General features: G+C 40.2%; 1 protein-coding gene across 4 annotated transcripts in view; it reads left to right on the forward strand.

Annotated features, from left to right (window-relative positions):
* Positions 1-15,597, forward strand: part of GRB10 (growth factor receptor bound protein 10) — a 149,955-nt gene that overhangs the window by 56,593 nt on the left and 77,765 nt on the right. For all 4 annotated transcript variants that reach the window (XR_007630117.1, XM_050324916.1, XM_050323243.1 and 1 more), the window contains exon 3: positions 9,405-9,498. Coding sequence is in view for 3 of the 4 variants with exons in the window: in XM_050324916.1 (XP_050180873.1) it covers positions 9,405-9,498 (94 nt within the window). In the remaining variant the exon portion in view is untranslated. The remainder of the gene's footprint in view (positions 1-9,404; positions 9,499-15,597) is intronic.

Below are 15,597 nucleotides of genomic sequence, written 5' to 3' on the forward strand. Positions count from 1 at the left end.
AGTTAGTTCTGTATTTAATGCCAAGGGTCACTCTTTGGAAGGAGGGGAGGAGTACCAAGCACACCCTAAATTGCAGCAGTTGAGAAAATTGAGTAGAAAGTAGAGTGATAAGGTCTGTGTTGCTGATAGTTGAAGTAATTAAGCATAGAAAAGTAGTCTTGTATGAATTTGTTCAACATGACACTTTAAATTAGCAGAGTTCCAGTATGAAGACCTGAAGAACAATTTCATCAGCGTGTGAGAGTTACTTTGCTTGCTGGCATCCAGTAAATTTTAGAGGTCTGTGTGGGTACAGATGCTCCTGCCCCACAAGAGGTTTATCATTTTATCAGCTCAGTCAGGGGCTGTGGATAACTATTTTCATCTCTTGGCCTGTTCAAACTCTTGCTTTGAACTGAGCCATCAAGGAGACAAGAGGGGGTAGAAGTATTGCCTGTAAGAGAGCAGACCCACATTCAGATGGCATAAATTCCTTTGCTCTGTGTTTCATGCTACTTTCATTTCTTTGTTAAAGTTTCATCTGTCTTGAGTTTTCAGGGCTGCCTAGCTATGAGAGTATGTACAGTTAAATTTAGGTTATCTAGCTGTGGTTGCTGCTTCCCAAAGCATATAGGTTTGAATATAAATTCTTGAGGAGAATGCACTTGTATGGAAATAGTGGTTCCTTCAACCCAGGTGGCATCTTCCCTTCTCTCCTCCCTCCCCTGGCCTGAGACACCGAAATTTTTTGCTGCAGTGCCAGATCCAGAGTCCACCAGCTCATCCTTTCAAGCGTTGAGCCTTCCAAGGTTAATTCAGGGCATCATTAGCTTGTGCTGGGACAGACTGTCCAAGGCATTTTGCAGAACATCTCCTGTCCACGTGGTGCAAAGAGGCTGTCAAAACCTGACTCCCAATGCCAGTGCTCTGTGAAGCAGCTGGTCATCAGCGCTGCTATAACTGAAGTTCTAGTAGATTTGATGCCAAGTAGAACAGATGAGCTACCTTGTATTTCACAGGTCTGAGCATGGGGAAGGCAGTGCACTGAAAAGGATCAAATATCCTATACCATCTTTCTGTGTTACAGCTTCCCCTGAATGGATATTTTTTTTTTTTTTTTTTTTTTTTTAACCCAAGCTAAAAGAAAATAATTTTGAAGACACTTTCTCAGACTGGACAGGTATGTTAGCAAGTGTGTGACATGCTGAAATTTTCCATAGCACCAGGTTACAAATATTCCCATTGTATTTCTTTTCCTTTTTCTGATGAGGAAGGAATATAGCCTGACCATGCACTTCAGAAACATTTGGACAAAACATAGAAGGTGACCCTGGTAAAGATTCTTGAGTAGGCTAAAGGTTTTACGACACCACCACATTGTTATGGCTTGTGTTACTGCCTCAGATTGCATGAGTACCATCCAGTATAGTAGTTAACATGTATGAACTTGTGCTTTTAGGTCAGTTTAAGTAGTGTAGTCTCTTAAGTCTCAGTTCTTTGATGCAATATGTCACTGAAAAGCCTCTTTAAAAAGAAGAGGAATGTGATGTATTGCTTTATTTATACTTTCTCATGATAGCTAAACTCAGTTTTTCAATTTAATTCCTGTAGGTAAATACAGTTCTCTCCCCAAAAAACCAGATTTTTCAGGGACTTTTTTGGTGGAGTCAGTATTGATCAAAACCAAAGAGCCTAGAACATGCAGCAAAGGAGGGTTTTGGTAGCTTTGTCAGTAGCAGTCCCTTGCCAGTGAGAGTGACATGCTTTGGAGGTAAAGCTAACTTACAATTCAGTAAGCTTAAAGACGCTTTATAAGGATCTATAGGCACCAGCAGAAGAAACAAAATTTTTGTATAAGCATGTGATTTTTCTGCTGTGAAGAATTTCCTAATATAAACTCCATTTATTCAGTGGTTTTGTTAGAAATCAGAAGGAACCTAGTTTGTTTAAAAAAAGAATGCAAAAGAATGCTTTATCAGTAAGTAAATGCTTCATTTTTGTAAGTACTTTATAGGTGAAGACTTCTCTAAGGAGTGATTGCTTTCACTGAGAACTTTGTGCAATTGTTCCTTTTCTGTATCTCAAGACTTTATTTTAGCTGTAAACAGTGTAAACTGTCTCTAACAGACCCAGTGGTTTTAGTCTCATTAAAAATAGAACAAAGCTTTTAGCATTTCTAAGCCTGTCAGTTGGATTCCCTCCTTGCTAGCTGATTAAAAGACAGCAACCATGATGCATTGAATTTTCTTCTCCCATAATAAATGGCAGTCTGGTCCAAAAAGTGCACAGTGTGGAACGTACTATCCATTTTCTCGTACAGAGTACTCGGAGACAGCTCAATTCTTGCAGAAGCAGTTAGTTTCTACTAGGAGAGGACTGCATCTAGTGAGAGAAATTTATTTTGACATTGTTATTTCCAAATTTTGGGTCCAGGAGTGTTGAAAATTCTGTTAATGCCAGTTTTGCAAAGACAGCCTAGAGAAGCTGAATCTGTAATGTTAGCCTGTGTGTGTGCTGTAAAAGTGCATTGCTGGAGCTGTCAGCTAATGTGGTATGCTCACTCCCGCCTTACTGGAGAAAAACCTTTTATTAATAAATTACTCCTAACAGATACTGTTGGAGCTTACTAGTCATGGCCCAGGTCTTGCTGGACTACATTAACTATTTGATTAATTAATTTGTTTATTTCCTGGAGGGCAAAGAGACACTTGGATTTGGGGGGAGGACAGGAAGAAGCTGGCTAGTAGTAACAGTAGTTATTGGTGTGCCCTGATAGCAGTTGCAATGCAGGTAGTGACAAGTCACATAACCGGACTCCTAAAATAAATCTGAAGCACCTTCAGAAAAATAACTTTCTAGCTCAGCTATAGCAGTAGCTTCTATAACTATGTCAGCCCATGGCTGTTAGGAAGAAACACTTCACTGAGTTGGGGCATGCACACTGTGGGGTTTTGGTGTCAACAACAGGGTCCAAACTCCCAATTTTTTTCTGAATTGAAGGACTTATGGTCAGTGGGTTACTGAAACCCAGAGGGTGTCAGGAGAGAAATTCCTCCAAGGTCAGACTGACAAGCCTTTCTGCCTTCCCCTGTATCATGGGATGTAATATAATTCCTGTGATTCATTTAACAAATTCCCTGCCATTGCAGAGACATGCACCACAGACACAGGTCTGTCTTGTCTATCAGTCTCATTTTCCTTCTTTCTTTGCTAATTCCTGGTCTACTGTGTTTCCTGTAGCTATTGTGTATGTTGCATGGTGGGCTGGTAGGTCTGCTGAGGGTTGTATGAATGTGTGGATCACAGTAAGTGTGTACACCATGCCAGGTTTTCAGTGATTTGCAGCAGTGATTTGTGGCACCAAGGATTGGAGGTGCTGCTGTGTGTTGGGAGGAATGTACTGCTGCCCTTGCTGCTCCTGTAATCCTGAGCTGGGCTTGTTTGTTCTTGGTCTCTAGGGTTATTGCTCCCAGTCTTGACAGCCAGTACTGTAAATACAGAAGGATTCCTGCAGTTAGTGGCTTTGCTACTTCAGGAGAGAGAGCCCAACTTTTGACAAAGCTAAGTGGCTTTATTTTAAGCCCTTGTTTGTACAAGCTCTCTTAGCAATGGGAATGCTAAAATTCTAGGTTCACAGTTACTCTGTTGACTTACTGAGCCTTTCACTTGGCTCCTACCTAGTCAAATGACTATAGTTAAGAGGCAGGAAACCAGGTTACAGGTCTTTAATTATGTAATATGTGGGTTGTCTGAGAATGCACTTTAAAGTTTTTTGCCTAGTGTGCAAAGCCTCTTTTTTCTTTATTTCTATGAGATGTTAAGCACTCTTACAGAAAACAGGAAAACATACAAACCGTGTTTGAGTAAAGTTGAAATCATCTGCAAAGAAGTGACTGGGCAAACCCAAGAGCCTTGCTTTTCCCTCAGACCTCTTACTTGGGACACACGTCCTCAAACTCCAGGATGTCAGCTTGCTGAAAATATGCTATACCAGACATATGTCTGGTAGGGGACTGTGCTTCTGTATTTTTAACAAAGGAGCATCACATGCATTGCTAATTGATCTGGACTGTGGAGTTTGGATTAGAACTTGAACATAGGTCTGGATCTGTCAGTTGGATTTATTCTTGTAATAGCTTGTGTGTTTCCCTTCACGGGGCTACATGCTAAAACTGAGTGAACAGAAACTCTGTAGATGCTTGTGGATACCAGAAAGCTATAGGACAGTTTATTAGATGAATAGCTGGCTACTCAGCACTTAGCATAATAGAGTCTATTATCCTCCTTGTACATCTGATGCTTTAAGTAAGCTGCAAAATCACGGTGTAAAGTAGAAGCATAACTTAAAAAGCAGTGCAGAGCTTAAGAAGCAGTGCAGGAAGTTACTTTACATAAATGCAAATAGTCTTTTGTTTGGAAAGTGAGGAATCTTACAAAGCAGTCCTCAGAAGAAAATGCAGCCTAATCTGTTTATTGCCTAAAGAAACTCCAGGAGCATGTTTAGAATTACACTACTGGGTCAGATAAAGAAATGTTCCTCTATCTCTGTGTCCTTCCTCTAAGAGCAACAAGTTGCAGATGCAAAGAGAGAATATCATTTCTCCAAGTATCCCCTTTCTTCTGCAGAAGCCTGGAGCTGTGTCTGCTTTTTCACAGCCCTTAGTGGACACTTCTTCAGTGAATTTTTGTAATTGCCTTTTTTGGAAACCACTTACACTTTAACACTCTGTCATAGTTTCCTTGGTCTGTGATAGCATAAAGTACTTCATTTTGCTTTGCACAAGTTGCCTGAACAGAGTAAAGCTAAGACGGTTCAAATAATGACTTGGCTAATTTTCTCTTTACGCTCAACGAGTTTTAAGACCTCAACCTTGGTGTGGTGAATGAGCTCTGCCAGGTGGGCAGGCAAGGCAGGAATACCTCTGTGCAAACTGAGGTGTATTTGCCTTGATAATCTCCTAAACCACAGTGAGACCCGTCAGCACGTCTGACTTTTCTTTCTGTTGTGCTAGACAGTGTACAAACATCAGAAGTATGTCATGATCTTAATTTGTCGCTGTGGGACTGCTGGCATGAGTACGCGTGACTCTTGCTCAATTGAACCTTTTGTTCAGGGGCATGGCAGTGTGGGTTTGCAAACAGCTACAGTAAATCCAAAACCAGGGACTGTCATCTTGGTGGTCTGGACATCCTCAGTCTGGCCATGCTCCCAGGAGCTTCCGAGAAACTGTGCTGCCACTTGTAGCCTTTCTTCATCTCATGAACTTCCAGTGACTGCTGAAGTTAGAAAAAGTTGAAGCCTTCAGTAACAGGGGATTTCAAGACTTCTCAAGAAAACTGCTCAGTTTCTGCTAATGTTAGGCCCCTTTCGTTGCAAAGAATGAGGGAGAAGGGAAGTACTGCTGATGCTTTATTATTTGCTTTCGAATATTCTTCCTCCCTTCTCTAGGCACTATTTACCCTTAAGATTATCCTGAATGACTGACTAGATAACCTTTGTTGAGTGAACTAGGATGAGAGAAGCAGCAGTAGTAGTACTCCCAGTAGTAGCAACATACTGGTCAGCCTAATAACAATTGTTTCATACTGATAAATACTCTTCTGAGCTAACCTGCAGGTGGGAACAGTACCACTTGGAGCTGAAGAAATTATTAAAGAGCATGTGTGCAGACAGGGGAGCTGCTATAGTATATGACTATCTGATTCACCAATTAAAAACAAGATTTAATGTTTTCTTTGATAACTGAAATGCTTATCATGCTAGCATAAACAGCAGCAGACATATGCCCTAGTTGAAAGATTGCAACTTGAAAGGCTTGGTTATAGATTGAAAAATAAATCAAGATTGTCCTGGTTACTGATACGTAGAGATAACGGTGTCTATGAGTGGACTTTGGCTCTCAGAGCGATGCAAGTGTGTCACCTTTTGTGTCGTGCAATATAGGTTTGCAAAAGGACACTGTTGTGTGACCTGTAATGATGGTGTGTTTGGCAACATGAAATCCTAATGCTTTAAAGGACTGTGAAAAATAAACCCTGCTTCAGATCCTTCTAGCACTCTTGCTAGTCACTTGATTAAATCATCCTTGGTTGCAGATGTTGACTGACAGAGAAAATAGTACATGCAAACAAGTCAGGGAGGGCTAATGCTTTGTTAGCTTCTAAAAATACTACAAAAGCTGGATGGTACAGTAAGTTAAGTAACATGCTTTCATTTCATATTGAGAGCATTTATTGGAAAAGGAGGGAGAGCTGGGGATTAAACCATGAAGCAAACAAATGACTTCAAGCTTGGTTTCAGCCACGACAGGGGGGATGGTAATAGATCAAAGCAGGTGCCCACCTTGCTGAGGGCCATGGCCTCAGCTTTGAGATGGAGCCCAACAACAAGGCTGCTGGCACAGAGCAATTATATAACTTTATTTCCTGCCCCCCTCCCCTTTCTTCTTTTAACCTTGTTCCAGTGTCTGATCTCAGCTGCTGCTGGCCGAGTGCCAGTGTTTGTCTGTGCACAACGGACACAAACAGATTCTGGAGGGTCATGTGAAACTACCCCTAGCTCTTTAAACCACACCGCCCTTACCTTTTCCCCTCCACTGCCTGCATTGCTGTAACAGGTGTGGCTTTGTTTATGCACGGCTTGTTGCTTTGCTTTAGCACCTGGGTTTTGCTGGCCCTCAGTGTCCGGAGGAAACCTTTGTTTCCCTGCTTTGCTCAAGCAGCAGGAGAACTCTCTGGACCTTCTGAGCAGCTGTTTGCACCGAACGAAATAGACAGGGGTATCAGCTTTATAAGGGCAGCAACCAGCAGTCATTAGTCACTATAGCCTCTGCTTCTGCAAACTTTGACCATGGGTTTGGCTTAACTTCGTAAGGCCTGTGGTTCTCAGCGTCTTCTGGTACAGATGTAAGGTGATTCCAGAGAGGGTGTATCCTATTCCTGTAAATTATTGGCAATTGCTAGTGAAAAAAAAAAAAATCTATTTTAATTGAAGAATTGTGGGCTTGGAGCCAGTTGTAAGCCTGAAATAAGGTCTTTTCAGTTAAGTGTTTATGTGTTATTGCTGTGGGAAACTCAAATGTAAAATGATGCATCTTAGCCTCATTTCACCTTTGTTGATACATAGCACTGCATGAATCTTACCTTGCCCTTGTATATATTGGGGCAGCTGAAAACACATTTAGATAAGTAACAAATAGCTTATAACTGGTTTACTTGTTCCAGCTTTTATTTTTCTTGGGTGCCCTGTTGTTCTTCCCAGCCAAGAGGCAATATGTAAATGCATCCATGCGTTGGACATTGAGGTTTGTTCCTGGGAAGTGGAACTGATAGTGCTAAACTGCATCTCTGGGGTTTTAGCTACCCCATAAAAATTTGTCATGTTGAATTGCATGGAGTGAAATGCACAGAGAAAAGCTCTGTTCTAGAGAGGGATGTTCTGCTGAGTTCTCAGTGCTTGGGATGCTCATGTCTTAGCCTTTGTACTGAGAGCAATCATCTTCAGCTTTAGGTTTTGACTGAAAATTTTCCTAGATTAGCATCTCCTCCCTTCTGTTGCCCTTGGCACCTTTGAATCAATTATACTAAACTTTCTGGGGAACAGACTCATAATTTTGTACGTCCTTTCTGCAGTTGCCATCTTGTGTTCCAAGTCCCAGATTTCCTGCCTGAAATGTAAAACTGAGATGATGTGGTCCAGTTCAATGATGGCTTTATGGTGTTCCAGAGAAAATGAGATGTATCCAGTGAGAATGACTAGTGCTCCAAAAGTGCTAGAAATGTTGGAATGTGATACCCTGCAGTTGCAAGGGATTTGATGGAAGCAGGACCTCGTGAGTTGCCTAATACATGTTCAGCTAGCTCCAGTGAAAGAGCTAACAAGTACTGCAGTTTCAAGAAAGTAAGAACAGATAGTTGCGCTGACAGCAGGTCTGATGTGGTTTTGGGTTTTTTTTGATTCCTAAGAAGCTACTACAAAAACTTGTGAGGTAAAGGAGATGTGGCTCATGAAACAACAGCCAGTGTTGTGAAAACCAGTGCAAAGAATGTGAAGAGCTATACGTGGGGATAGTCAATACGGAGGCAGAAGTCTGAGTGGTCCCAGTTGTATCTGGCATAGATGGATGCCCTTTGTATCTTATCATATATTGGTTTACTCATAAAAACCTTCCTTAGTCATACCACTGTTGGCAGCTTTTGTCTTTTAAATGCCTGTGGGGTCTTGAACTGATCCCTGATGGTGAAGACACTTGAGAGTAAGTGCTAGAGAATTTAAATCAAAGCTCAAGTATTTGCTGAGACAGTCTCTCTGATGAAGAGATAATATAATTCATTTCATATATTGTACAACTATATGCAATTCTAAGCTCCAAACACTACATCCATTATGTTTTTGAGCATTAGCTTATATTCTGTAAACTGGAAGTGCTGGGCTGAGAGTTCACGGTTGCACGTAGTTGAATTGCCACTCACTGTGGGCATGCTATAGCTCTGCCATAATTACAACATCATTTGCCATGAAGGTGGTTCCTATGTTTTGACATAAATGTGGGTGATGCCATTGTGTATTTATCCCACACTTTGGGCACAGCAGGATCGTGTATATAGTCACGTATATCACTGCAGCAGTTTATGGTGGGTGATATATCAATGCAGTCAACTTTATGCACTTTTCTATACCCACTCATAACTGGTATGCACACAAAGGTATGCAAACTTTATAAACCTATGTACCTGCTTTAAATCCCCTTCTCTTACTTCAAAAATGTGATTTATCTTGCTTTTCTTATATTCTTGTTTATATTTCAATTCCCCTGCTTTCTCCCTAGTTGTCTCCTTTGGCAAGATCTGTGAGAAACTGTGGTGTTCTAGGCTGAGCCAAATTCAGTTTGTCTTAAAACTTCATGAAACCTGATCTTGTGAGAGTTCTAGTATGAAAAAAACAACAGGTTGGCATCCAGAGGCATGGATGTTTATCTAAACTGAACTTCTGATTCCTCTTGAGGTTTAGTAGTTCACTACTGAATCTGTTTCAGTCCAGTTAATTAGTTACAAAACCCTAAGCCGCAGACTTGGAATTAAAGAAAACAAAGCCCCAAGCCTCCACATAATTTGATGCTAGAAGAAACTTTTGTTAAACTAGGTAGTGCATTTACATCACTATTTCTCAGTTTGAAATGCAAACTCGTGTACAGATGAGCCAACAGTATAGTCATTGATTCTGGATTCATGCCACAGGTATTAATGTGACAGTCTGGTGTCCCCCTCTGCTCTGCCCCCCCACCTTTTCTGACACTGATTTCTCCTGTCAGAGGTATGGCAGGGTTTTTTTTGGTTTGTATCAGTGGTTTGACTTCGTGTAATGTAGCTTACAGGAAGTACAGAATGCCTGGTTTTAATAAGATATTCTGCTCCTCTCTTTTTAGGACAATGTAGATCAGACTTCAGCTCATGGTCGACGGGATCTGGTGGAACCAGGTTTCCAAGAACCATCTAATCGCATCTCCCTGAATCACCAAGGTAAGGAACAGTGGGTGGAAATCCAGGCTTCTCAAGAGAATGCAGATGTGGTTTGATCTCCATATTGCCATTTTCCTCACTGGGGGAAAGAAATGTTCTCGATGGTTGGAGGAGGAGAGCTGAGGAAATTGTTTCTTGTCACAACTGTCCTTTGAGCTGTGAGTGAACATGATGAAGGACTTATATGCATTTCTTGCAGCCCAAAATGGGATTACTAGGCAGGGTAACAGGGATATTCTCCTGTTTTTAGGAGGGGGGGGGAGACAAGTAGTGAAATGGAATTCAACATTTGTAATGTTAAAGTTGCATTTAAAAAAATTTTTGACTGTTATAAGAAGGATTCAGGGCTCTGGGTCAATGTCTGCAGTAGGAGAAAACAAAAGCATGTTTACTTGCTTTCCATGATAGAATTCAGCTTATTTGGGAAAAGAAAGTCCTGAACTAGAATTTGTAGTGCTAGTGTAATAATTCAGCTTCTGTAAGTCAACAAAAGTACTCATAAAAAGTTGAAATAAATCTTAAAAGTCTGTCTTTGCTGATTTCTGTCTGTTCAGACACATAAAAGGCAACAGTTACTATTATTGCAGAGACTGTTCAGCTCAGGTGGTTTTTTTTTAGGTTTGAAATAATTGATTATAGAGAGTGCTGTCTTAACCAGTGAACCCTTTTTCCCTTGGGGTTCCTGATGGTTTAATTTGAAACCAAGTCCTTGAAGGTCATCTTCAAATGTTGTTTCATCAGTGAAACAGCTAATAGTAATGCAGTCAGAACAAGACTATTGAGCAGAAAAGATTACAGATGTATTACTTAAAATATTTGCCAAATATGACATGCTTGAGTTTGTCCTTTAAAAGTCCAGCATTTTTAATTTGTCAAGGGCAGCAAGACTGGAATTTCATGACTCTTAAATTATCAAGACCATTTAAGTTTCACAAACAAGTTCCAGAATGTAATGAGGATTGTACTTTAACTTGCTCCCCTCTCCACGCTCCAACTCTTCTGGTGTTTTTGAAGCTTTGTTTTCAATTGCAATGTAATCCAGTCTAAAACTTTCAGTAACACAGGCAGTGTGTTGTGGCATACTTGCGTGCATCGAGCAGAGTTTATAAATTCATTTTTTCGTTTGTTTTAGTATGGTACTGTTACATTAATTTCATCCATCTCAGGATGTGCAAATCTTGGAGAAGATCTATACAGGTGACTTCTGAAGTTATTTGTAAATATCCCCCTTTTAATCAAGGGATTTTTCTTGGAGGGGACACATGCTGTGTGGTTCGAGTTCATGCTTTATAGTATGTGTGGCTGCTGCTTTTGAAGCCTGAACATTTCTTGAAGAAATAGGTAGTATTGTGTTTTGACGGCAAAATGCCAGCTTTGCAGCCTGACGTTTTCCTGCTTCCTTTTCAGATCTTTCTTTTCCTCTAGTGAGTATTGTTGTACTGCAGAAGGATCCATACAGTGTCACCTGACATGTAGCTCTGTCTCAGCCACTTCAAGACAAATGTCTGTATGTAGGGGTCCAAATTAATTTAGGAAACAGCTGTCTTTAAAGAAAATTTTGCATAGCGGGGGATATTGGCAGTTTAATGCCTATTTCTAAAGCAAGACTCAGTTAATGGATTTCCCAATACTTTCTGAAGTAAAGATCACTTATGCATCTACAAATTGTTTGGGATTTTAATTCTATGTCAACTGACTGAAAGCAATCAAATCCAGGATTTCTAAAATCTTTCTAATTTTGTTGCTGAAGTAAGTATATAGTACATTATTAATCTTGACACTGTTAACGTTAGTGGTGTGGATTAAGAACTGAAATCTGAATGCCTGAAGGCGGCCCTTAATGCTGTGCTGGGCTGTAGCACTTCTGTCTTTTTGCAGTGTTGGAGGGAAGCAATGTGCCTTACAGACGTGATATCTGCTGATTTGGTACCTTTTTGAAAATGGAACTGACCATAAGCATGATATGGTGTCATGTTTTGTGTGTCCCCCTGTCCAAGTGTGAGCATCTACACTCTTTCACAGCATATGACATATACATTCTTATCCAAGGACTTGAAAGTACAAGTATTTTAAGAGCTGGCATATAATCCAGTAACTGATTAATGAATAGTACATAGAAAAAGTACAACACAAAGAGCTTCAATGGGAGTTATGACATAGTCTGAACTAGCTCCCATGCAGTCACATTAGTCACATAATAAATAGGAAGACTAGATTATTGACATGAAATTGATTTTTAAGTTCTATGGCCACTGTTTACTTTGGTGTTTTCTATTCTTACACAAAACTTTGTTATCCATTACTTTCTATTAAAGCTTTACTGGCACTGGCACTGGTTAAAAATGTAAGAGTAAACCTGTATCTGGAAGCAACTTGCAGGACCACTGCAAATTAATCTAGTGGTATGTCTTGATTATGTTGATGATAAAGATACTTGCAACAGACTTTGGCAGTTTTTGCTTCCAGTTATGTACAACGTTGCATGCTGACTTCAGCATATACCTATTATTAGATCTGAAGCCTTTGTTCCTGTGTTTCACATGAGCAGAAATTGTGGAGGTATTAGAATTGGCTAAAATATTTAATGTGTTAGATGTTCCTTACCTTTTTCTCTTTAGTGTCTTGTGCATTAAACGCTGCAGCTGAACTTTAAGCAATGGTACTTGTTATGTTACTTTATGTGTGCACTTCCAATTCATACCTGACCACATTGCTCAGCGAGTGCAGCCGATCTGCCGGTTTCTGTTGAACATTAACTTATGGCCCTTTGCTTTTCACTGGGGGGAGCTTTTGGAACAAGCACTTGCAATCTTGAACCTGAACTGCTTTCCACAGCCTATAAAAATGGTGATTAGCTTCTTCCCAGGCATCTGAATCCCTTCAACTTGAACTGGAAAAAGAGCATTCAAGTGGAGACTGAGATAGCCCTGCCAACTGTCCCTGCCTGAATGAGCCCTTTCTTGTGAAGGGTATTTCAAGTACGTGTTTCCTGCTGAATCACTGTTTTTACACAAGCAGATGCTTTATAACTGCTCAGCTTTTTATTTCAAAAGAGTATCTTGTAAAGATTGGGAAGCAGAAGATACTTTTGTAAAGTGAGGAGTCATTAGAATAGGACGGTTTCATGTGAAACACATGTACAAAGTTGAGTGTAAATGGAATGGTATTTTTTCCTAGAAATAGTTTAATAACTGCTTATGTGTAGGTATGTTAATAAGCTTGCTTACTTTAGCAGTAAGTATTTTTATATCTAAGCCATTATTTAGTACTCACTTTTCAATGATTCTGGTAATTGGGCAAATTTTGTAAATGTGCTAAATGCAAACAGTGAGAACTGTGATGTCTTTCCTGTATTCCCCATAAGCTACTTCATAAATTAAATGTAATAGGAAAAAACAACCTTTGTCTTGCTGAGCAATACTAATATTGCAATACTAGCATTATTAGCAATGCTAAAATTGAAATAGTGATAGCCACTGATGTAAAGGATGCTTCAAGTACCTATTAAAAGTTATAGGAAGTTAATAACAGCCAACCAGGATTTGGCATTTAATAACCACAACTCTAAATATTTCTGGAACAGTCCTTCCAGAAGTTGTAGTGAAGTTTCTAGGCTTAGAGAAGAAAAATAGTTTTAAATTATGTGGCCTTTTCTGAAGAGGAAAAGGAAGGAGCTGAAGAAACAGTCTCAACAACTATTCACCATCTTTAAAAACACCAAGAGAAAGAGAAAGTGAGAGCATGCTTAGGATGGGACAAGTATTGTTATTTTTCGAAATTTTTTCCCTTCTGCAGTGGAATGTGGAGATGAAGGAAACTGTAGCCCCTCAGGCACATCTCACTTTGCAATACATTCAACAGTCACAAATGTTTAAAATTTTGCAATGACAGGTTTTCTACAGTGTGTAGTCTACAGCATTTGTACCCTATCCAGTAGTGAGGGGTACTGTGGGGCAGAGCTGGGGACCATAGTGGTGATTTTTTAGTCAAAAGCCCTGCGTTCACATGAAGATACCATTTTGAGGTTTTTAGTAGAGGTGATGGGCTTCAGCCCTTGTTCTCCCTGTCCTGTCCCGAAGGAGGCTGCTGTTTCTTCTCTCTCCCTAAGGACCCTGGCAGTGCAGCCTCTGTTCCTCTTGGCTGCTCTGTGAGATGCCACCAAATTTAACCTTGGATGTGTCTCAGTAGCAGGACAAATCTATCATAGATATCCCTGTGCAACTGAGGAAGAGTTTTGTTTTGCTGTATGAATTATGGTAGCAAAATACACTATGCTACAGAAACTATAAGCCCAACAGAATTTGTTGACACTGGGACTTCAGGGGCTTTAAACTGACAGCCATGCCACTGCTGTTTCTATTTTCACTCTGTACTTCTGGGATTTTCTTTGTTGAAGCATGTTTTGGAGCTCATTTTTCCTGTTATTGTTTTTGTTGTTTTTTTGTTGGTTTGGTTTTGGGTTTTGTTTGTTTGTTTTTGTTTGGTTGGGGTTTGTGTGGTTTTTTGTTTTTGTTTTTTTCTAGCAAGGAGCAAATAGTGCAAACTTCGGTCCCAGATGTGAAGTTTATGGGCAATGCATTTATTGGTACTTGACATGTACTTTTTGAGATTGAGTAGGTACTTCTTATTCAGAATTTTGAAGCCATACATAAATAAGATGCATTCTGTCACCTTGCCTTTTAGTGGAAGTATTAAATATGCAATTATGGCACTTTCTGTATGTATGTACTTTTGGGATGATTGTCAGTTTCTGTACAAATGTGCTTTGCCATGGGTCTGTGATGAAAGATTTATCTTCCTTTTATTAATGGATTCACATGCACCCTTCCTTTCCTGAGGTCTTGTTGCACTCAATGCTTTTTGTCACTGCAGTTTGCAGACGGAGCTGAGCTGAACCTTATGGTACCTCTGGCTGCACAGCCAGGTGTCTCCAGCAGTGAAAAGGAAATGGCGATATGAGTTGTTTTAGCCATCAACTGCCCTTTGCCAACAGCCAGCTCAGCCTTGGTCTTTCTTGGTTGGTCATGGTAGAAAATCCTGTCTATTGTGAGATGATGAATATGCTTTGGTTGTGGAGTGGGTTGACATTAGATTTCCTCCCTGTAATTACAGACGACTTGCTCCCAGTGAAACTGGAGGGATCCAGGGCATCTGTCAACTTGCATCATACTGCAGCCAACCCTTGAGGTAGATGCTATCTGGTACTTCACTGGCTAGTCACTAATACATTAACTTCCATAGAGAGAGTGAATGTCAGCATGGTGGAAACTATCCTTCTAGCACACTGCCTGGATCCAAAAAAATACAAGCCCATGTAAATACAGGCAGACTTTTGAATGAGCATGGGTGTAGATGAAGTATTACAATGCCTCAGATTTAGCCCAGAGAAGCAGTCTTGTGTAGCGCTTTTTTTCTCCGCCACTGTTGTTATTACTTGCTTTTAATATGTTTTCTTTTGTATCTGCCTCAGGATAGATATGGGAGGTTGAGGCGATGTTGTTATTCATTCCGTAGCTAAGGAGGAGTGTGTTTAGTAGCAGCTGGTGCTACTTCTGAAATGCTTCACTTGTGGGATCTGACTGGGATGAGTCTGTTATCTGGTGTATCAGAACTAATCCATGTTTTTGCAGAATCTAGCTGGTACCGAGTTGAAAATGTAGAGTGAAAACCAGATAGACTTGTTTGTCTTTCAGAGACAATACTGCTAGACATTCATGAATTCTCGTGCTTTGTGTAAATGTTGTTGTCATTGTCCAGCCTTAGAAAAAAAACCCCATTAGTGCCAAAAAGATTTACACTGACTAATCTTGCAAAGAGAGTGGAAGCTCTGCTTCCTGCCTAGCTCATTACAGTACCTTTGTCTTGTTCTGAAGAACATTTCCATTTATATTTGGTGATGAATCTTGTTAGCTACTAGAAAGGCAGCTGTAATAGCTCTGTAGAAGTTTAACTTCCCTTTTTAGATTACTTCCCAAACCCTAGGGCTAACAGAACTCTGAAAAAAACCCCAAAAAACCAAACCAAAACAAACATGAAAAGACAAAGTAGAGGTGTTTAGTACAGATAGTTTGAGAGATTTGCAGCAAGCTACAGGAAGAG

The sequence above is a fragment of the Myiozetetes cayanensis genome, unplaced genomic scaffold, assembly GCF_022539395.1.
Source record: "Myiozetetes cayanensis isolate MyiCay16 unplaced genomic scaffold, myiCay2020 scf1, whole genome shotgun sequence".
Lineage (NCBI taxonomy): Eukaryota > Metazoa > Chordata > Aves > Passeriformes > Tyrannidae > Myiozetetes > Myiozetetes cayanensis.